Source organism: Carassius carassius, chromosome 16 (assembly GCF_963082965.1).
Source record: "Carassius carassius chromosome 16, fCarCar2.1, whole genome shotgun sequence".
Taxonomy (NCBI): Eukaryota; Metazoa; Chordata; class Actinopteri; order Cypriniformes; family Cyprinidae; genus Carassius; species Carassius carassius.
The window spans coordinates 5,045,784-5,068,460 of record NC_081770.1 but is presented as its reverse complement, the minus strand read 5'-3'; the positions used below and the strand labels follow the sequence as shown (position 1 = coordinate 5,068,460).

Sequence of the window (22,677 nt, the reverse complement as noted above, 5' to 3'; positions counted from 1 at the left end):
GATTGCTTTTGAAGGCAATGTGTGTGTCACATATCCCTATATATATATATATATAATTATGGCACACATAGAATGAGCCAAAACACTTGCAGGATCTCATGACAAGACTGCTTCACATCAGATCATTGGAGAAGAGATCTCCAAAGAGAGCAAAGGACACCGCCTTCCCCAAACCAGACCCCACTCTCCCTCTCCCCTTTCACTCCCACCAGGTTTGACTGTAAGTTCAATAAGAATATCTATACACCACATATGATATATCTTGTGAATCTGTTGCCTTTCCCTTTATATTTAATAAAGGTGAATTTCATTAAATTAGAATGTCATGGAAAAGTCCATTTATTTCAGTAATTCAACTAATTGAGAAACTTGTGTATTAAAAAAAATTCAATGCACACAGACTGAAGTAGTTTAAGTCTTTGGTCCTTTTAGGTGACATGCCAATCAGCTAATCAACTCAAAACACCTGCAAAGGTTTCCTGAGCCTTCAAAATGGTGTCTCGGTTTGGTTCACTAGGCTACATAATCATGGGGATTTTACTAAGAAATCTTGGAGAAATATTCTTCCTTCTGCTGACCAGCTTGTTGAAGATGCTGATTTCAATTTCCAGCAGGATTTGGCATCTGCACTCACTGCCAAAAGCACCACTGGCCAGCAAACTATGGGCTATTGTCAAGAGGAAGAGGAGAAAGAAGCAACCATACAAATGCAGATGAGCTGAAGGCCACTGTCAAAGAAACCTGGGCTTCCAGATCACCTCAGCAGTACCACAAACTGAGCATCTTCATGCCACGCCGACCTGAGGCAGTGTTTAAAGCAAAAGGAGCCTCTACCAAGTACTGTGTACATGTACAGTAATTGAAAGTAAGTTTTTTTTATTTTTTTAATGGTCTTATGCAGTATTCTAATTTGTTGAGATATTGAATTGGTGGGTTTTAGCTAAATGTGAGCCAAAATCAACACAATTAAAATAACCAAAGACTAAAACTACATCAGTCTGTGTGCACTGAATTTATTTACTTTATTAAGTTTTCCACAACATTCTAGTTTATTGAGATGCACCTGTAGTTTGATTGCCATTTTGGGTCAAGAGCCCAACTAAACCAAACACTGACCACTATAATGGTGACATAAAAATAGTGATTTTCATCTTTGTTGATTTTGCATGTTAACATCAAGTCTCGTCAATAATGGTCAATTATTCCTCAATTAATCACTTAATTATCCCATTAACTTTAACTCTGCTTCAGTGTTAATTTAACACTCCTATTTTAACACTTTCACACTCTTGAGTGTGTCTCACATGTACTCCCAGCAGAGTTAATTTCACTCTGGATTTTTTGCTGTGTGAATATGAATGAGTGGTGAATTTCTATTCTAAAAATGACTCATACATATTTATTATTTTGCACTCCTGACATAAATTACTAAATAACTGTCACTGCAACAATGTTTTATCAAAACATTTGTCAAATATCGAAGCTAGAGTCTTTAAACTTTCAAATGATGCACAGTTTGTCCAGATCAAGTAATAGAGTGATGTTTAACGTGCTGTGAAAGTGAAGCAATAATAAACTGGGGCCGTTGACAATCCTTGACCACAAAGGGGTTAATAGTCTTCATCTTGTGTTTGTTCTTCAGGTGTGTTTGGTGTTGATGAAGTAAAGTCAGTGTCAGTGAAGGAAGGAGACTCAGTCACTCTAAACACTGATCTCACTGAAATACCAGCCTGATCTCACAATCAAAACGTACATATTTAGACGTAAATTAAAGCTGTCCAATACGTATGTGCCTTTACGTATTTACAGTGTCATTTACGTATTATCTGGACGTAATTACAGGTTCGATACGTATTGAAATTTACGTAAAAACAACCTCAAATACGTACAGATAGAACGTGTTCTCTGACCAGTCAGTTATCCATAGAAATTTGCTCATGAAGCTGCTTTTCAATGCGTATCGGATTAATTTTTTTAATATTTATGTATATTTTCCCTTTTTATAATTTTTTTTCATAAATGTAAGATCCCTATACCTCACCCGAACCTAAACCTACCCATTTTATACAGAATGTTAAAAGAATAAAACATAATAAAACACAATTTTAGTAAAAATATAACATTAAAACGTTATTTTGAGCCACTTACGTTAATCTTACACCTACCCCTAAACCTACCCATAACCATTTCTTAAAACTACATAATATTACTGTTATAAATAAACAAATAACAGACAAACAAACAAAATGTTAATCATTTATTTTTTGTGAAAAAATATCAAAAGGGGTACCAAAAGTAGTTCAAATGATAATGAGTTCCAGTCGCAGTCCTCTCTTGAGGTAATAGTTTTTATAGGGTACAGAGCAGAATTTAATTTATTAATGCATGAAATTATGAATCTGTCTTCTCTCCGTAAAGGCGCACTGGCGCAGTAGCAGTACTGATTTCAAATGTATATCAACTGAAACACGACATGTCGCAATCTGTGACAAATTATGTGAGAACCAATGAGAGTTCGATATTAGTGCCGTAAACCATGTCGTAACGTTCCTGTGGCGCACTGGCGCTATTTTCAAATTCGAATCATAACGAGCGCGGGCTTTGACTGTGACGGACGCTGTTGCTGAGAATGAAGATGAAGATCGATTGATATGGATATGTTCCTTGCAAACATCTGGATTCTAAAGATATGGAGTACAGCAAACAAATAAAATGGATGTGATTTGTAATTTTATGCTGTGCTTTTGTGTATCTATGGTTTGCAGCATGCACAGAAATGTTATTTCATATTAAGTAGATGAGTAAACTGCTTTCAATAAATTCAATAAAAACATTTATTGATATGACAATTAAATACAACTGATTTAAATCATTAAAGCCATGATTTTAATATTAATACATGGGAATTCATATAAATTCACACTTTACGTTAGATTATTTACGTTTTTGTAGCTGCTAACACGTAAGTATTTGTACGTTTTACTGCTATAAATACGTCTAAGTTGTACGTTTTTATGTGCATGAAAACGTAAGTAAGTGTACGTGTGGTAGAACCACATTTAACGTAAAAATACACACGTATTCTCATGAGATCACGTTGGAAATGCAGACCGATTATCTGACAATGTGGACATTTGTACCAAACAACTTGCTCATAGCTAAACTCATTAGAATGTCCAGTAGGAGCTATACATATGATGTTCATACAGGAAGATTCAGTTCTCATGATGAATCTGCAGCAGATTTCTTTCACTAATTGTCATTTATTAGGGTTTTTTTCTCTTTTAACTCTTTGTGTTTGTCTGACAGGAATCTGAGACGGCGGTGATGAACACGTGTTTCAGCTCTGAACAATGATTAAACTCTCTGTCATTCTGTTTCTCACAAATTATGCTCTGATCACAACAATTTCATCAGCCTTTTACACTTTATTACTGATTCAAATATAATGTGATTTTTGTTTTTTATATTTCCTCTAAGTGATCTTCCTCTAATGAGTTTATTGTGATCCTGAATGATGAATACTCTAGATTATCAAATAATGCTTTCTTTAGTATAAACATGTTTTTCCCCCTCTCTCCACATGTATCCACCTGCCCTCTTGAATAGTTTTCTCCATGCTTTATTACATTATGTCGAGCGCCCCCTGGAGGAACACTTGTATATGTATTTACAAATTTTCATCAGAGCACAACATATTGAGCTTTACATTATTAAAACCTAATTTGTAACTGTATAGTATCTTTAACTCATTACTTTTTCTTCGAAACTTTTTTTTTGTTATTTTTTTATTTAATATTTACTATTAATTGTCATTTGTTTACTCTGTTTACTAATTTATTAATGCATTGCCTCATTTTTTATTTATTTATTAATGGAATCATAACATCAGGTTTTGGGAAAACAATAACCAATGTAAAATGTTTCATTTCTTTAAAATAATAAGTGAATTTGTCAAGTTTGTTGTCCCATTTCTGGTTTCTCAGAAGCGGATGTCGTCATAGATCGGGAAGCTTCTAGTGGTGAATGGAGTCCATGGCAGAGCTGTGTTCAGCCCCGACAAAACACTGCAAAATGTTTTTTAAACGGAAACGGTGGTGCGTTGAACACCCTGTTCTGATGAAGCAAGAGAAGACCATTCTTTCTGTTCTTTATGAAGAATTTTCTGAGCCTGATGAAATCTGTATAAATACATGTTAAATACGCAAAATACACTCAATGTTACAGTCACTGCCCTTGCTGTCCTGGATAAAAGAGAACATCCCAACTGAATGAAGGGTTTGTAGAAACTGTGGTTCCTAATTATTGTGATCCAACATTTGCCTCGCATTTCAGGAAAAGAATAATCCACTTCTTACCCCTGAGACTGTTTTATGATCTACATGACCTTATTATTTTTTAGTGGTGGGCCGTTATCGGCGTTAACGGGAGACTCTTATCGGGCGATAAAAAAATATCGCCGTTAATCTATTCTCAAAGTTGGGTTGGGAGCTGGGTCTATACTAAGCAAGCTATGATGACTTTCACCTTGATATTTTATATAACCGACTGGCTGAGGGCAGCCTAAAAAGATGCTCAGGACAGTTGACGGGTCACTGCTGCGCATCATCACAAAACCTTATCTTTTTCACGTGTTTTTAAGCCTTACCGCTTGTCGATTTAAACATTAAAGCATCCAAACACAAGACGCGGAAAAGCTGAACAGAGCAGCTGGCTACTCGCACGCTGTGTTTGGTGGTCACGAGAGAGAGAGAGCCGCGTGTCACGGACAGCGACTCTGAACCGGGCTCTCTTCTGCGAAGTTCTCCTCGAAGTCCCTCCTGCACCTGAACGAACAAATACAAATCGCTGTTTGAACAAACAAAAAGATGTGAAAGAGCCCAATTCAGTACTCGCGGTGTTCTGGTGTTCAGGGCTCACGCAGAGAAAGACGTCTCAAAACACTTGAACATTGAATTTGCTTATGTTTGCTCTTGTGCCGACAAATACATACAAAATATGTCAAAATATCCACCTTGAAAATTATGCTCGAAAAAACTGTCAGTTATTTCTTAAGTGAAAGTAAACAGTTGAGGGAAAAAATGGGATGTGTATTATATTGGATGTGTTCATCGTCTCTTAAAGTGACTGCACATAATTTAGCTACTGGCTGCTGTAATGTTAATCCAAGAAAATGAAAATCACCCACTGCTCTTGACTGAATTACTTTGTAGTTTTAACAGTCAAACCAAAAATTATTCAGACACCAGATATATTTTTTTATATATATATAGCAAAATTGTAATAATGTGAGAAATGTTGAAGGTGTCTGAATAAATGTAGGTTTGATTGTATATTTCATTTTTACATTGAAGACTATCCAGTGCTATTTTACATTTATTTATTTGGTGTCTGTACCTTGACACCTACAAACTTGAAAAAAACCCGTAAACATTGGTGTGAAAGAGGCGTAAGGTTGTTTGCACCTTGTGCAATGTGGAATTAGTTTACAGCTTTTTCAAGCACTTTGTGATGCATTTTGGAAACAAGAGATGAGCCCCTTTTCTAATGCACCACCTAGCTTGATAAACCCCTTCTCAAAGACTTACTGTTTGTCAATTTTATTTGGGCAACACACATATTCTGAATGGCTTCGGCAGAAATCGAATGAGCCATTTTAATCTAGATTCATCTGGATTAATTTCAAGATCAAAGTGAGATTAATCTAGATTAAAAATATTAATCTATGCCCACCACTATTATTTTTTATTGTAAGTATCAGGCTTATGATTATTGATGATCACTGTTGTTTTGCTATGATATTGTAATATTTACCATTTTATAATCAGAGGACTTATAGAAAAGTTTATGAAAATGTCACTCCGCAATAAAATAGCAAAATACATATATATAGTATTTTTATGTTACATTAATCGGGATTTCTTTTTGAGGTTAATTACATTGTGCAGCTGTCTCTTTAATACCGCATGGTTTTAAACCAAACAAGACAAAATGCTTTAAGGCTTGTTTCTGATCCAGGCCTCTAAACTTCATTTTCTCCAGAATAAAAGACGAAAGCTAAAATCATGTTTCAACTAGAGTTTCAAATAAGTTATTTTCTCTAGATTTGCCAAAATGCCACATTTCTATTAAACAATTACATTTACAGGTTACTAAGTGTTTTCTCTCCATTCAATTTATGAATTTTGTGGTAACAAGACATGCAAACATTATGGTTACCCTCTAAAGAAATACAAAAAGACATTTTCCCATTTGTTTCACACATAATCTGTACAGAAATCTGGTTTGATCTGTCAGTGGATAAACAGCTTTTGTATGGCGTTATTTTACTGACAAATGTCAAGAGTGCATCATTGTAGCGCGAAAGCACATTAATACGATGCACGAGCGCAAATCTAGTCCAAAAAAAGGCTAAGGAGAACATCTGCTGGTGTTTGGTCCATTGTGTTTTTTTGAAAACCAGTCACTGCACCTGTTTACCAATACATTTTGGAGCACTTCATGCTTCCTTCTGCTGACCATCTTTTTGAAGATGCTTATTTCATTTTCCAGCAGAATTTGGCACCTGCCCACACTGCTAAAAGCACCAAAAGTTGGTTAAATGACCATGTTGGTGTGCTTGACTGGCCGGCAAACTCACCAGACCTGAACCCCATAATCAATGGAGTGTTGTCAAAAAGGATTCCAGACCACCTCAGCAGTGCCACAAACTGATCACCTCCATGCCACGCTGAATTGAGGCAGTAATTAAAGCAAAAGGAGACACCACCAAGTATTGAGTACATGTACAGCAAATTAACATTTCCAGAAGGCCAACAATTCACAAAAAAATTTTTTATTGATATTTATTTAGTTGAATTACCGAAATAAATGAACTTTTCCACAACATTCTAATATATTGAGTTGCACCACGCTGGTTCCTGCACTGGAGCCCCAATTAAGGGGCGACTCCCTTTAGTGTGGACCATCAGTAAGGTGGTTACTATGAACCATAGAACCAACCAAAAACATCATAGGTCCAGCATAGGAGACTGTTATGCAAAAAGTTCCCACCTAACCTCGGTCAGGTGGAAAGCTGGTGGTTCCAGGGGAATTAGGAAGGGGAAGATAAGGGCAGATGTAGAAAACCCCAAAGGGAATGAGTAGATACTCAAGTATCACTCTTATTCAGACGGAAATGCTGATGCCTTATCTGGATCACATCCCTTAGGTCTTGCCTGCCTTCCTTTGACCCGTGATTCCTCTTACCCCTATTAGAGAGACAAACAAGAGCAAAGCTTTTTCATTGAAAAACGCTTACAATGCATGCAGATTGCTCCCTCAAGGACATCGCGTGCGTGCTTTTCACCCAAACAAACAATGCAAAGATTGTGTGAGTCATCAGCTGTCAAATAACGGTGACACGGATGCACACACTATCTAAACGCTTTGCTAGTAGTCGCCATGATTGATAGAGAAAGATCGCTCTTACAATGTTCAGATGCACGCTTCAACTTGATGTGTAATTGATGTAAGTATGTGAGAGTGTATTTGTAAATGAATGCTGAGGAATGAATGAAGGGTGTGGTCATTTTAATGTTGTTTTGGGGTAAATGTATTGTTAACATGTGTATCTATTTGTTATCAGCCTGCCCAGGGACTACAGGTGGAAATTAGCATAAGTGCTACGACCTGGTATAATGCATCTCTCCTCCTTAAAGGAACACTCCGACTTTTTGGGACTTTAGCTTATTCACAGTATCCCCCAGAGTTAGATAAGTCCATACATACCTTTTTCATTTCTGTGCATTCTGTAAGTGTTATTTGATGCACCCACCGCTAGCCTAGCTTAGCACAAAGACTGGATGTAAATGGATACTGGTAGCATAGTAATCCCAATAAGTGACAAAATAATGCAAACATTTTCCTATTTACATGTTGTGATCTGTATAGTCACAGCGTGTACAAATAACAAGGCTTTATGAGACAGAGACCATTTTTAATCGTATAAATACTGGGAACTATATTCTCACTAGGCGTAGGAGCACAGATAACGTTACTTGGGCGGAGTGGCTACTTGGGCGGAGTGATTAGTGCAGCACACGAGACCGTAAACAAAACAAACGTGACTAACTAGCTAAACGTGACTCGTGATCATTGCTGACTTTGAGGAATTGTCAGACTCAGAGGAATTTTACTGTGTATCAAACCAAGATCCAGAACCATATAGTTTTGAGCCAGAATACACAGACGAGGAGTTACAAACTTTGGAAGCTGTAAGACAAAGCGAGAATCAGAACGAACGTGGACTGGTGGTGTAAATGTGGAAAATGCGAACCTATGCCGACAGAAACCGAGTGCCTTTGTTGTAATTAATGGGACCGGGTATTGCCATCAATGTCAAGGCTTGATGACAATTAAAATATTTGCGTCACTACCACGGAAGATTTCTCTGCCCTAATACACCCGGCAGTTGTCTTTTTTTCCCCATTGTGACAAGATCAACTGGAAGAAACGCCCCATGCCGAGTGAACCTAATGGTCAGCTGTCCATCAAGTAAGTGATTTTGTTATAATGATCATTCATAGTTCAATGAAATTGTAGCATAGCCATTGCATACAGTGTGTCACAATAATAACAATAAAGGGGATACACGGAGCCCCTATTCACGTAATAGTGTCACTACTAAGGTTATATTACATTAGCATGGCACTGTTACAGTATGGCTAATGTTAGTCATCTCAAAACATAACGGAACACTTACCGCAGCAACAGGTGATCCAATTTGTCCTGTCTTTATTATCGATGGGATGGCTGTATCCTTTAGCACACGTTTCATGGTCCGTGTTGCAACTTGCATTTTTTCAAAATAGTCGTCTACAGTAAAATGTTCAGAGCAAATGAAATACTTTGTGATGGTGTTTACAGGTGTGTTTGGATCTATGTCCAGAGCAAGTAGCCATCGATACATCAGGTCAGCGTTTTTGGTTGGAATTCTATGAAACATCATAGTATTACCTGGTCTCCCCTGTTTATTGTCGCAGTTCTTTACAATACAGCGAACACCCATGATTGTACACTATAAGCGAACTCTCTTCTCCTCACCACGGCGCGTCTCGTGTGCTGCGCTAATCACTCCGCCCAAGTAGCCACTCCGCCCAAGTAACGTTAGCTGTGCTCCTACGCCTAGTGAGAATATAGTTCCCAGTATTTATATGATTAAAAATGGTCTCTGTCTCATATAGCCTTGTTATTTGTACACGCTGTGACTATACAGATCACAACATGTAAATAGGAAAATGTTTGCATTATTTTATCACTTATTGGGATTACTAAGCTACCAGTATCCATTTACATCCAGTCTTTGTGCTAAGCTAGGCTAGCGGTGGGTGCGTCAAATAACACTTACAGAACGCACAGAAATGAAAAAGGTATGTATGGACTTATCTAACTCTGGGGGATACTGTGAATAAGCTAAAGTCCCAAAAAGTCGGAGTGTTCCTTTAAGGTTAATGTATATTTTACATATTTAACCTGTTCCAAAAAAAAAAAAAAAAAAAAAAAAAAAACAACAACCAGAAAGTCAGTGAGGATGAAGAAGGGAATGACGTGTTCTCCCTTGTTGGTGTTCTTTCAATGTATACTTCAGACATGGGTCACAACGAGGGGTTCCCCATAGCGACCCCTAAAGGACGCAGTTCGAAGTTTCCTTGAAAGGAAACTATGATATGGCAAATGATGTTACATTAAAGACACACATATTTAATAATATATATTTTCTTAAAGAACTTAAAGACAGATGAGCTAGAGGAACAAATTAGAAAGAAGCCACCAGCAGTAGCTTGCAAAAACAACTAAAAGCAGCAGAGTCTAACGTGATTTGTGTGGACAATACATAGAATGATGATTTTGAGTGTAATCTGGGTGCCAGATAGTATCCATGAGCTTTTATTATATTTCACAGACTTATTCACAGATTTTTTGACTTTTGGAAAACACTTGGAAATGCTAGAGTGGACAGAGACACATGACTGTTTATTTCTGCTTAATTTGCACTGGTATTGACTTACACTTTGACTTAAATTGCTTCAGACAAGTTGTTTGCTGATCCCCTGAACTTTGCTTGTTCCTGCTTCTCAGTTTGAAAATGTAAGAGATCAGGATAATCTTGTTTATTTTTTGGATTCACGCACAGCCAGATAAAAATCACAGTTCGCTTGTGTTTCTGACATTTTAAGCATTATCGAGAGCATTTTAGGGAACCTATGAGGAAAATGGCAATCAAACTAATTTTGTTCTGTTTGTGTTTGTGGCGTCTGGTTGGTGAGTTTGAAATGTGTTTTTATGGCTGAAGTTCTTTAGGTGAAATATTCACTGTTTTTTTTTCCAAATAGTTGTTCTGTTAACAACACTGAAGCCCAAACAGCAACAGTTTTGCTTCAGTTTGATTATTTTCATTAAGATTTTTCACAAAGATGCAATTATTTATCAGTTTTGTGGTTTGGAAATCGATTTTAATTGTAATTTCCAAACAGTTTGCTTTAGTAATCCATCATATAGTTATTTAAAGGTGTATCATTTAAACAGAAGAATCTTGTGTTTGTCCTACAGGTGTGTTTGGTGTTGATGAAGTGAAGTCAGTGTCAGTGATGGAGGGAGATTCAGTCACTCTAATCTCTGATCTTACTGAAATACAGAAAGATGATCTAATAATGTGGACATTTGGACCAAACAACTTGCTCATAGTTAAACTCATTAGACTGTCCAGTAGGATCTTTACATATGCTGTTTTTGCTGGAAGATTCAGAGACAGACTGAAACTGGATCATCGGACTGGATCTCTGACCATCACAAACACAAAAACCACAGATTCTGGACTTTATGAAATGACCAATAAAGGAAACACACAGATCAAATACAGATTTCATGTTACGGTCTCCGGTGAGTCACAATTACACAATAATAATAGTAGTAGTTTTCTTAAGTAGTTTACATGTATTTTTTTTAAATAAGCTAAAACAAACAAACCACTTACTCTTAAAGGGATACTCTATCCCAAAAATGAATATTTTGTCATTATTCACTTACCCCCCATGTCGTTCCAAACCCGTAAAAGCTTTGTTCATCTTTGCAACACAATTTAAAATATTTTGGATGAAAACTGGGAGGCTTGTGACTGTCCCATAGACTGCCAAATAAATTACAGTGTCAAGGTCCAGGAAAGTATGAAAGTCATCTTCAGAATAGTCCATCTGCCATCAGTGGTTCAACTGTAACGTTATTAAGTGACGACTACTTTTTGTACACAAAGAAAGCAAAAATAATGACTTTATTCAACAATTTGTCTCCTTTGTGTCTCTCCAAATGAGTGTAGCGCCATTTTGGCAAATCTGAGCTGTACACAGATGGCCTACCCTCTTCTGTATCAGCCGTGCCACAAGGATACATGTTTTACATGTATTTATGCTTTGGTTTAAAAGCAAGCGCAGAGTGTACGCCATCTGCATACTGCTCAGATTTGCCAAACTGGTGCTAAGCTGATTTTGAAGAGACACAGAGGAGCGGAATTGTTGAATAAAGTTGTTATTTTTGTTTTACTCGTGTACAAAAAGTATTTTTCGTCACTTCATAACATTACAGTTGAATGACTGATGGCAGATGAACTATTCTGAAGATGTCTTTCATACTTTTCTGGACCTTGACACTTATTTATTTGACAGACTATGGGACAGTCTTAAGAATCCCAGTTTTTGCCCAAAATATCTTAAATTGTGTTCATAAGACAAACAAAGCTTTTACTGATTTGGAACGACAAATGTTATTGTTTTTGAATGATGTTCAGGTCCAGTGCAATGATAGATTTTCATGATGAATTAGCAGCAGATTTCTTTCACTAATTGTGATTTATCAGGGTTATTTTTCTCTTTTAACTCTTTGTGTTTGTCTTTGACAGGAATCGGAGATGGCGAAGTGCACGTGTTTCAGCTCTGAAAAACTGAATAAAATCTGTGATTCTATTGGTTCACAAATTATGCTCTGATCACAACAATTTCATCTGCCTTTTACACTTTATTACTGATTCAAATATAATGTGATTTTTGTTTTTTATATTTCCTCTAAGTAGGGCTGGGCGATATATCTAACGATATGATCATGCGCATCTAATCAGTAAAGCTGCTTCCGTGATCACCGCTAAAATCGGCATCACATAATTGGAGTGGCATTTAATAGACAGCAGAGGTGGGACTTTCAAGTCACAAGCAAGTCTTCAAGTCATATCCAAGTCCTCAAAGGGTTAAAGTTAATGAGATAATTAAGTGACTAATTAAATGATGATTGTGCATTAATGATGAAAACCTGCTGTTATTGAGAATTACAGAGGATCAGATGTTGATGTTTTATTGGTTAAAGTGATGCAACCATAATGGAGATCAGTGTTTGCTTTAGTGGGGCTCTTGACCCTTGACTAACATGTTAGATCTCTTTATGTAGCATTGCATGAGGTGCTGTAAAGCAGAGAGAAGACATTAATCTGCATGTGATAGGTGGTCAGATTACAATCAAATTAACATTAGCTCTATTTAAGTTTAGCATAATCAACCCAGTAAAACTACACTATGGAAAAAAAAATTTAAAGTAAGTGAATACAAAATTTGAAAAACTGTACTCTGTAGACACACACAGAGATCAAGAACCAGCATATGACTCTCAACAGTGGTGACAATCAACAAAATGTTGCATGCTGGGTAAAACCTTAGTAAAAACTCCCGTCATGCACTGCAGTATGAAAACTTGTCACCACTGTTGAGGATCGTGTGATAAGTGTGTTTGTCTAAAAACCTGAACTGATTGTCTCCTTTTGTGTCTTTCAACATTGAGATTTTTTTTTGTACTTCAGTTCAGTAATAGCTGAGTGTCAGTCTACTATCCAAAGATAAACACAATTTCATGATGTTCAGTCATCATGAGTTATAAGCAGAAAAAGCATAAGGTCATCTGTTACTGCAAGGTTCGACTCAGCAATGCATACATGTTTGTTGCGAAAACAATATTGCAATTGTTTTAAATCAAATTGGTTTGAATTAGTAAAAGGGTCAAGACACTACTTAAAGCAAACCTTGACCACAATTATGGTGGCATAGTGTTTTTTTTTTTCTTTTACTTTTTTTTTCAGTTGAAGGCTGTGGCTAAATTCAGTTGTAGTTCTTGTGTTTCTCTTTACTTCAGTGATGTTGATTGTTAACAGCAGATGTTCATCACTAATGCACAATCATTATTTAATTAGTCACTTTATTATCTCTTTAGCTTTAACCCTTTGAGGACTTGAATATGACTTGAAGACTTGCTTGTGACTTGAAAGTCCCACCTCTAAAAGACAGAGCCGTAGATCGCTGACAAGCCACGCCATATCGCATTCATTATCGAAGGCGATTCATCTGCGATAATGAACGCGATATGGCGTGGCTTGTCAGCGATCTACGGCTCTGTCTATTAAATGCCACTCCAATTATAAGCAGGTGATGGAGATTTTAGCAGTGATCACGGAAGCAGCTTTACTGATTAGATGTGCATGATCATATCGTTCGATATATCGCCCAGCCCTACCTCTAAGTGATCGTCCTCTAATGAGTTTATTGTGATCCTGAATGATGAATACTCTAGATTATCAAATAATGCTTTCTTTAGTATAAACATGCTTTTTTCCCCCTCTCCACATGTATCCGCCTGCCCTCTTGAATAAAGTTTTCTTTGCTTTATTACATTATGTCGAGCGCCCCCTGGAGGAACACTTGTATATGTATTTACACATTTTCATCAGAGCACAACATATTGAGCTTTATAATATTAAAACCAATTTTTTTAACTGTATATTATTTATTAAGCTCATTACTTTTCTATGAAACTTTTAGTAATTTATTTTTATTTACTATACTATATATTACTATTTACTATAACTGTTATTTGTAACTATATTATTAAAGCATTGCCTCATTTAAAAAAAAATGTAATCATAACATTGCATTTTAAGAAAATAATAATACATGTAAAATAAGTATTATTTTCTTCAAAATAATCAGTGAATTGGTCCGTGTAGACAACAACTGGTTGACCTAAACCAACATAAACATCCAAATGTTGTAACGCCCAAATCAAAGCCAAAGCTTCCTTTTCAACCACAGAATAATTCAGCTGATATAAATTAAACTTGCAGGAGAGGAAACTGATAGGACGGACCATCAACCTCTAATGAAAGCCCTTACGAAAAAGAAGTTTATTCAAGTGTGCTATTAGTATACTTCTTTTAAACTAAAAATAGGAAAGTATACTTTTAGTTTACTTTTTATGTACTTCTCAGAAATGCTCTTTATGTACTTCTCAGAAGTATACTTAAAATTACGTTTAAGTATACTTGACCTATACTTACAAAAGTCTAAATATATTTGAGCTATACTCCTAGAATCTGTGTTTTCAATGTTTTATGGTAGAGGGTGCTAGTATGCATCTTCTGTACAAAATGTTCAAAAATACACAAGTGAAGAAGAAAAAGAAACACCACCCAGCAGGCACAGTACGTCAATGTGACGTCAGGAAGACGTTGGACTCCAACTAATCCAACGTCAGTCAGATGTCATATTTTGGTCGAAAATGAAAGTCTGGTTGACGTCTAAACCCAAGTTTGTTTGACGTCAAACTCCGACATCAGACAGACGTTGAATTGTGGTTGGAATAAGCACCACACTGCAACAATGGGTGAAATGCATGGCAGCACATTAAATATCTCAAGATCTCAGCAGAGGAGGATTAAACATCTCCACAAACAGCATTACCAGCTTCACGTATTACTAACCAGACTGACTTTATTTCTGTCAGACATCTACAAAAGCTCTTATTGAAAATTAACAGGGGTTTAACTCCAATGTGTTTCATTTACATAATAGCAAAACAGTTAAACACCATAACAGTGATTAGTGTTTCCATTAGTTGAGCTCTTAACACTTATTATATGTTTTGGCTATTGTGGCTGCTGTGACAGTTAGTTTGTCGAGCACATTTGCAGCATCAAAGAAAGCTAAAGTGACATGAGATCAAGTGATGGCTGTTACCTGTTAATGGTTTTATAATCATCATGAAATAACCTGATTAACTGATGTTTTTTAAGCAAACAATTATGTTGTTCCATTAGTACATTCATATTACAAACCCTGTGTTTCTGCCACATGAGATCCAGCAGTATTATAACAGTATAACAACATTATCAGTTAAAATCTTTTAACAAACATGAGCTCAAAAAACCTAACCTACGCTGACACACACAGACATCAACAATCAGCGTATGAATCTCAACAATAGTGACATGCTTCATGCAGCAATGCATGCTGGGAGCCATGCGTTTTATACTATGATGGCTCCCAGCATGCATTGCTGCATGAAGCATGTCACCATTGTTGAGATTCATATACTGATTATTGATGTATATGTGTCTCGAAAGCTTTTTTCTCCCAAAATGTATTTAAAAATAAAAATTCAGAATGTCTGATCTGAGGGAAGAAAGTATTGTCTCTTGAATATTGTTCATTAATAATAAATAACCACTTTGGGTCAATGACGATAAAAATAATTTTCCTCAATCATTTTTCTTCATGATGATGAAAACTATATCATCTTATCTTTGTTTATGGCTCCTTTTATAAAAAATTATGTGTTTTGGTAATCACTATTACAGGAACCACAAACTTACTAAGCCAAGAGTAAAACTACCCAACTAAATCAAACACTGATCACAATAATGGTGACCAAACATTTTTCAAATAAAACCTCAACATCTAAACCTCTGTTAATTCTCAAAAGAACTTCTGTAGACGTCTGACAGAAATAAAGTCAAACTGGTTAGTAATAAGTGAAGCTGGTAATACGTGTACTGCCATGCATTTCACAGTTTTTTTATGTTTTATTTGGGGAGGGGGGTTATTCCAGCCAAAATTCAGCATCTGCCCAACATTGGAGCTTGACGTCAAACAGTCGTTGGATTTAGACGTCAACCCGATTTTCATTTTCAACCAAAATCCAACAACTAACCACTATTATTATGTTTGAGATATCAATCACTGGTCGATGACCATAATGTTTGTATAAACTGTAGGTAACAACTGGTAAAATGTACATCTAAGTCATAAAAAACATAATAATACCTACACTTAAATATTTTCTTCTCAGCCATGTCATCAATTGCTCTTGAGCGAAATCTCCTCATCCGTTGTCTGATTGGAATTTTGCAAGGATTTCTGTGTAGTTAAAGTGTGCATAGCCTGCATCTATCAACTTTTTTTTGTAACTTACCCACATTAAAGTGTTTAAAAAAGAATGCATGAAGCTAGAATGAAATGTTTTTGTTTACAAGCAGATACACTGTTCTTTCTTTGTATGTTTTTCATGCTCAGATATTCATGTAAAAAAATGTATACAAATTCAAACCTAAATAGGGACATAGTAGTCTTAAAATATGATATAAATTTCACTTAAAGAAAACTTATGAGTATACTTGCAGTATAGGTGTACAAAGTATTTAATTAGTTAACTATCAGCAAATCAAGTTCACTTTTATTATAATTGCAGTACAAACTACAAACATAGAGCTAAACTAGTTGTGTACTCAAAGTTTGCTACTGTTATACTTACAGTATATTTAAAAGTATATTTTATATACCAGAAAGTGGGCCGATTTAGTCCCAAGGAGTATTGAAACAGTACACTTACAAGTATACTACTAGAACACTAGAACACTTTGTATACTTGCTACATAAAGTATACTTAAAAGTATACTTGAACTTTACTTAAGTAAACTTAATAAAATAAACTTGAAGTATACTACTTTTTGCTAAGGGAGGCCTCTTAAAGCAAGGGACAGCAAGGACAGAAGAGCACAAAGATTTGACATTTTCAAAAACCAGTGCACAATTTGACGACCAAACAAACTTTTCCTTTAAAAGATGAAGATAAATTAAGACAACAGGAATGGTAGTACCCCTACCAATCCTAAAAAAATGCACATGCTTTTTTTTTTATAGCCTATAACTTTGGCACCTAATGGCTCTCCGTTCCCTACCACTTTACCAAGGTAAGTTATGGTAGCCTGGGCAAAACTACATTTTGCCAGGTTCACCGTAAATTTGGCCTCCGACAAATGTCAAGACAGCATTAATCGACAGTTATTAAGTGGACAGTTATTTAATCGTCCACGCAAAACACTATGATGAGGCTTAGTTTACGGTTTATTGCATAAGGGCTGTCAAATTTTGCTTTAAAAAGAGAAGTCCTGTTGCTGTCCTCCAACAGGACGATGAAGAGGGCTTGGTCCGTCCTATCACCTAAAATAAGGTGAACACCCTCAATTGGAAAAACAGGACGCAGTCCTACCACTACCCCGACAGTTACTAAATCTGATTAAAGATTCACTTTATGTAAAGGAACAGAGAATTTATTCAATCTCATTCCTCAAACTAACATACTCTCCCAGTTTCAGATTGCGAAGAAAATGGCAAAATGGATCCACAGCTCCAGTGTCGCGCAGTATTTAAATGGGAACTTCAACAGTTCCATCCAACAGCGACATTCAACCTTCTGTAATAAAGGGAGCATAAATAGACATACAATCATTAGAAAGTTTAACCTTAGTCTGATTATCACCTAAGAGAACAGAATTGACCATAGGAACAGGTTTAAAGTTATTTGTCTTATCATCATCCAATGACTCAACATCCTCAGGAGACTGAATTTTGTGTTCATTAAAATTTATTGCGATTTGATCAGAAACAGATTTTAAACTGTTCAATTATGATTGAAATTAAGGACATGAACCCAATAGGTGAAATTACAACCAGGGACATAAGGTCACTCTGAACTCTGATCTTACTGAAATGAAGGATGATGATGTGATTCAGTGGATGTTTAGAAGTGAAAACACTCTTAATAGCTGAAATCAATAAACAGACTGACAGCATGACTGTATATGATGATGTTCATGATGGGAGATTCAGAAACAGACTGAAGCTGAACAATCAAACTGGATCTCTGACCATCACAAACAATACAATGAAACATGGTGGATGTTATGAACAATGGACTGACAAACTGACTGTGATTTTCAGTCTCACTGTCTATGGTGAGTGTTTTATTAGTTTCATTTATTAATTGCAGAATTAAAGTAAATTCAAGATCAAGCACAATTTCACACATCACGGATATGACTAATGTCATTTCTCACAAATTGTTTTTCATGTTTGAATATTTATGAGATTTATTAATATATAATTTTATATGATAATCTTTTTTTCCAGGAAGTTTTGTAATGTTCAAGAGTCTCTTCATGTTTTTTTTTTACATTTATTATCTTGAGCACCTCCTGGAGGAATTCAGAGGTTTAGCAGAATATTACATATACAGCCTTACACTATTAAAACATATGTAAATGTTTACATTATTAAACACATTCTACTACTATTACTATCGAAACAACTAAACCAACATAAAGAAAATCAAAGAAAGAAATATGCTAGGTTTCTCATTCTGAAATTCTAATTAGAAAGACATTTAAGCTACTTTAATTACAAAACTGCATAATCATTAATAAGAATACCATTTCCCAAAGAAAGATGTATTCCAAATCTCTTTACTTACAAAACAACCCTTAATCTCTCTTTATTTGGGAGAGAAAACCAAATGTGTTTCACTACTATTCTCTATAGTGAACTGGTAGTTGTATTACCCTGCCATTAGAGGTCATTTTGGAACAGAGACAGGGTCTGCTGGAACTCTCTCTCTGTATTCACGGCTGGTGCAGAATGTTCCCGTGTGAGTTGTGGGTTAGTGTTATTTGTTAGTGGTATTTGTGCGAAACTATCCGTCTTTGTCGGTCTTTACAGAATCAGTTCCTGTACACCCCACCCACATCTGAGAATAGCTCCACTCTGTGTCCGGATCAAATAGGATGTTTAGTGTCTATGCTACTAGACTGGGTAACATTGTCTGAGTGAAGTTCTTTTGGAATCCTTCATCTCATGAGCATCCCCTGCAATTGAACTTAAACACCAGGAATGGAAACCCATACTCAGAACTTGTTTTTTTCAAGTATGGGTTTCCAAGCGTCGGTTCCTCAAAGGCCATGTGGTGGAAACATTGCCACGTCTCCTCTGTTTGTTTAGTCAGCAGGCACAATGCACTTCTGACACCATGTCACAGACACCAGGTATATGTTCTCTTGTGGTTTTGAGAACAGCAGCTCATCAGAGCCTCACATACAATGCAAAATTGGCAAAAAAGCTAATGTCATTCTTTGAATGTAGTGTAAGCAAGTCAGTTTGTGAGTTAAAGTTGAACCTGCTGTGGTCTGATTTATCTACATCTAATGTGGTTTGGTCCTCTGGTCTACAAGCAGGATCTGTGTAGCATCTATAGCAAGGTTGAACGAGGTCAGTGGTTTGTGAGTGAAGTGTCTCTTTATTTTATCCTCTGCTGAATATGAACCATATATGCATCACTGATGAACTACGCAGCTGATCATCTCAAAACACATCAGTAGAAACTGATATAATCCAACACTCATTCAACTCTTCACTCTTCTGCTGTTTGCATACAGGGCCAACATTCACTTTAAAATATAGTTACATTTAAATATTATAATATTATATTGAAATATAAAAATTATTGACATTTTCATGACTTCCTGTGTTAAAGGAAATGGTCATGTGAGAATAAACTGTGACAGAGGTTCAGTCTTGTTGAGGAAAGACCACAAACACACACAGCATCAGTTTAGTTGTGTTTCAGAGGTGTTAAGCACTGCTATTGTGGGCTTTTCAGAGAACCGATGAAGACAATGTTTCTCAAATGTGTTTGGTTCTGTTTGTGTTTGTGTCGTCTGGATGGTGAGTTTGAAATGTGTTTTTATGGCTTCAGTTGCTTCTGCTCTGGTAACATGTAAGACTTCCATGTTAGAAGATATTTTGAAGCTTTAATCTGTGACCAACTCTGTTCTTCAGGTGTGTTTGGTGATGATGAAGTGAGGTCAGTGTCAGTGTTGGAAGGAGATTCAGTCACTCTAAACACTAGTCTGACTGAAATAATAAATGATGATCTGATTCAGTGGAGGTTTGGGATTGAAATCACTTTACTAGCTGAAATCAATAAAAGGGCCGATTTAATCACTGTATATGATGATGTTCTTGATGGGAGATTCAGAAACAGACTGAAACTGGACAATCAAACTGGATCTCTGACCATTAAAAACACTGCAACTGAAGATACTGGACGTTATTTACTACTGATAAACCACATGAGCATAATTTTCTCTCTCATTGTCTTCGGTGAGATAAATATTTGTTTTATGATTATTCACATATTATTTACTCAATTTAAAACTTTCTACTTCCAGAAACAAAGTTATTTAAAAGTCTTAATCTGTAACACAGCCTTCTTGTGTTTGTTCTCTCTGTGTTTTATGAAAAAGAACTGAAGTTAGTGTCAGTGAAGGAGGGAGATTCAGTCACTCTAAACTCTGGTGTTACTGAAATAACGGATGATGGTCTGATTCTGTGGGTGTGTTTAAATGAAAACACTTTACTAGCTGAAATCAATAAACGGGCCGACAGCATCTCTGTATATGATGATGTTCTTGATGGGAGATTCAGAGACAGACTGAAGCTGGACAATCAAACTGGATCTCTGACCATCACAAACATCACAACTAAAGATGCTGGAGCTTATGTGCTATGGATCAACCAGATCAGGATTTATTTATTTCTCATTGTCTATCGTGAGTAATAATAATAATAATAATAATAATAATAATAACAATAATGAGACCTTTTTAATGACAAACTTGAAATTAATTCATACAACATTTTGTTTCTTTTTGTTGTTTTATGTAACAGTATTAATCTTTGACAAACCCTGTTTCTATTTGTTCTCTTTGTGTGTTTGATGATAAAGGTGAAATATCAGTGTTGGAGGGAGATTCAGTCACTCTGAACTCTGGTCTTACTGAAATGATGGATGATGATGAGATTCTGTGGAAGCTTTGGATTGAAAATATTTTAATAGCTGAACTTAATGTAACAGCCAAGGGCATCAGTGTATATAATGATCACATTTATGAGAGATTCAGAGGCCGACTGAAGGTGGACGTTCAAACTGGATCTCTGACCATCACAAGCACCAGATTTCAACATATTGGACGTTATGAACTACTGATCAACCAAATCAGGATAACTTTTTTTCTCAATGTCTTTCGTGAGTTAAAAAAAAATACAACAAACTGAAACTGAATTTTTTTTTTTTTTTTACGGTATTAATCTTTGACAAACCTGTTTCTGTTTGTTCTCTTTGTGTGTTTGAGGATAAAGGTGAAATATCAGTGATGGAGGGAGATTCAGTCACTCTGAACTCTGGTCTTACTGAAATTATGCATGATGATCAGATTAAATGGAGGTTTTGGATTAAAGAGACTTTAATAGCTGAAATCAGTAAAGAGGTTTACAGCTTAACTGTCTACAATGTTCTTGATGGGAGATTCAGAAACAGACTGAAGCTGGACGATCAAACTGGATCTCTGACCATCACAGACATCACAACTGAAGATGCTGGAACTTTCGAACTGCAGATTAATTTCAGCAGGTCTTTTTTTTATCTCACTGTCTACGGTGAGTTAAATATTAGTTTCACCTGTTTCATTTATTACAGGTAAAAAGTTGATCTAAAAAGTATCTTATCATGACTTATTTGTTAAAAATACTTATTAACTTGTTTTTATTTATTTTCTTTATTTAATTTTTTCTATATCAGAATGATCTACTTTTGATGAGACTTGGACCCTCTTGATGTTTCTTCCTCGTTTATTTTAATATCTTCATTCATCTTCGTTTATCTTTGTTCTCTCGTGTTTTCAGCTCATCTGCCTGTTCCTGTGATCAGCAGAGACTGTTCCTCATCATCATCATCATCATCATCGTGTTCATTGGTGTGTTCAGGTTTAAATGTGGGTCATGTGACTCTCTCCTGGTACAAAGGAAACAGTTTATTGTCCAGCATCAGTGTGTCTGATCTCAGCATCAGTCTCTCTCTACCTCTGGAGGTGGAATATCAGGAGAAAAACAGCTACAGCTGTGTGATCAACAATCCTATCAGCCACCAGACTCAACATCTGGACATCACTCAACTCTGTCACTCATGTTCAGGTACAGCAGAGCTGATATTAATTGATGTTGGTGTTGATATTAATATTTATTGACTGAGCTGATCTCAGTTTGATGTTTTTATTCCTCAGACTCTGAACACTGTTGTGGTTCTACTGGAGCTGTGATCCGATTGGTCCTCTCTGCTCTGGTGGGCGTGGCTACTGTCATTGTTCTGGTTTATGACATCAGATCCAGAAAAACTGATCAAGATCAACCACAGCCCTCATCACAAACCTAAATTGTGATGTAATTTCTCCTATTAATATTTTGTTTAGCATTTACTATTAATTTGTATTATGCGTTTGATGTTATCAAATCATTTACACCCTAAAATGATTAAAGGATAACATAAAGTAACATTTACATATATGCTTAAAATTACAAAAGAGATTGTTATGATAAATTCCATGATTCATCAATATTACAATGCCTTTTTAAAGTTTTTTTTTTTGCAATCTTATTTCTGTTA

The 22,677-nt window shown here is 35.9% G+C and overlaps 2 protein-coding genes across 2 annotated transcripts in view; both read left to right on the top strand.

Annotated features, from left to right (window-relative positions):
- LOC132159480 (uncharacterized) overlaps positions 1–3,736 on the top strand; it is a 120,342-nt gene extending 116,606 nt beyond the window's left edge. The window contains exon 7 of the mRNA XM_059569000.1: positions 3,310–3,736. Coding sequence (XP_059424983.1) covers positions 3,310–3,317 — 8 coding nt within the window. The 3' untranslated portion in view covers positions 3,318–3,736. The remainder of the gene's footprint in view (positions 1–3,309) is intronic.
- A 5,816-nt stretch (positions 3,737–9,552) lies between these two features.
- Positions 9,553–21,510, top strand: LOC132159488 (uncharacterized). Its single transcript, XM_059569010.1, has 5 exons — positions 9,553–10,302; positions 20,016–20,339; positions 20,483–20,788; positions 20,965–21,264; positions 21,371–21,510. Exons 1-5 carry the CDS (start codon positions 10,245–10,247, stop codon positions 21,373–21,375), a joined length of 993 nt encoding a protein of 330 aa, XP_059424993.1. The 5' UTR covers positions 9,553–10,244; the 3' UTR covers positions 21,376–21,510.
- Positions 21,511–22,677: the final 1,167 nt, after the last annotated feature.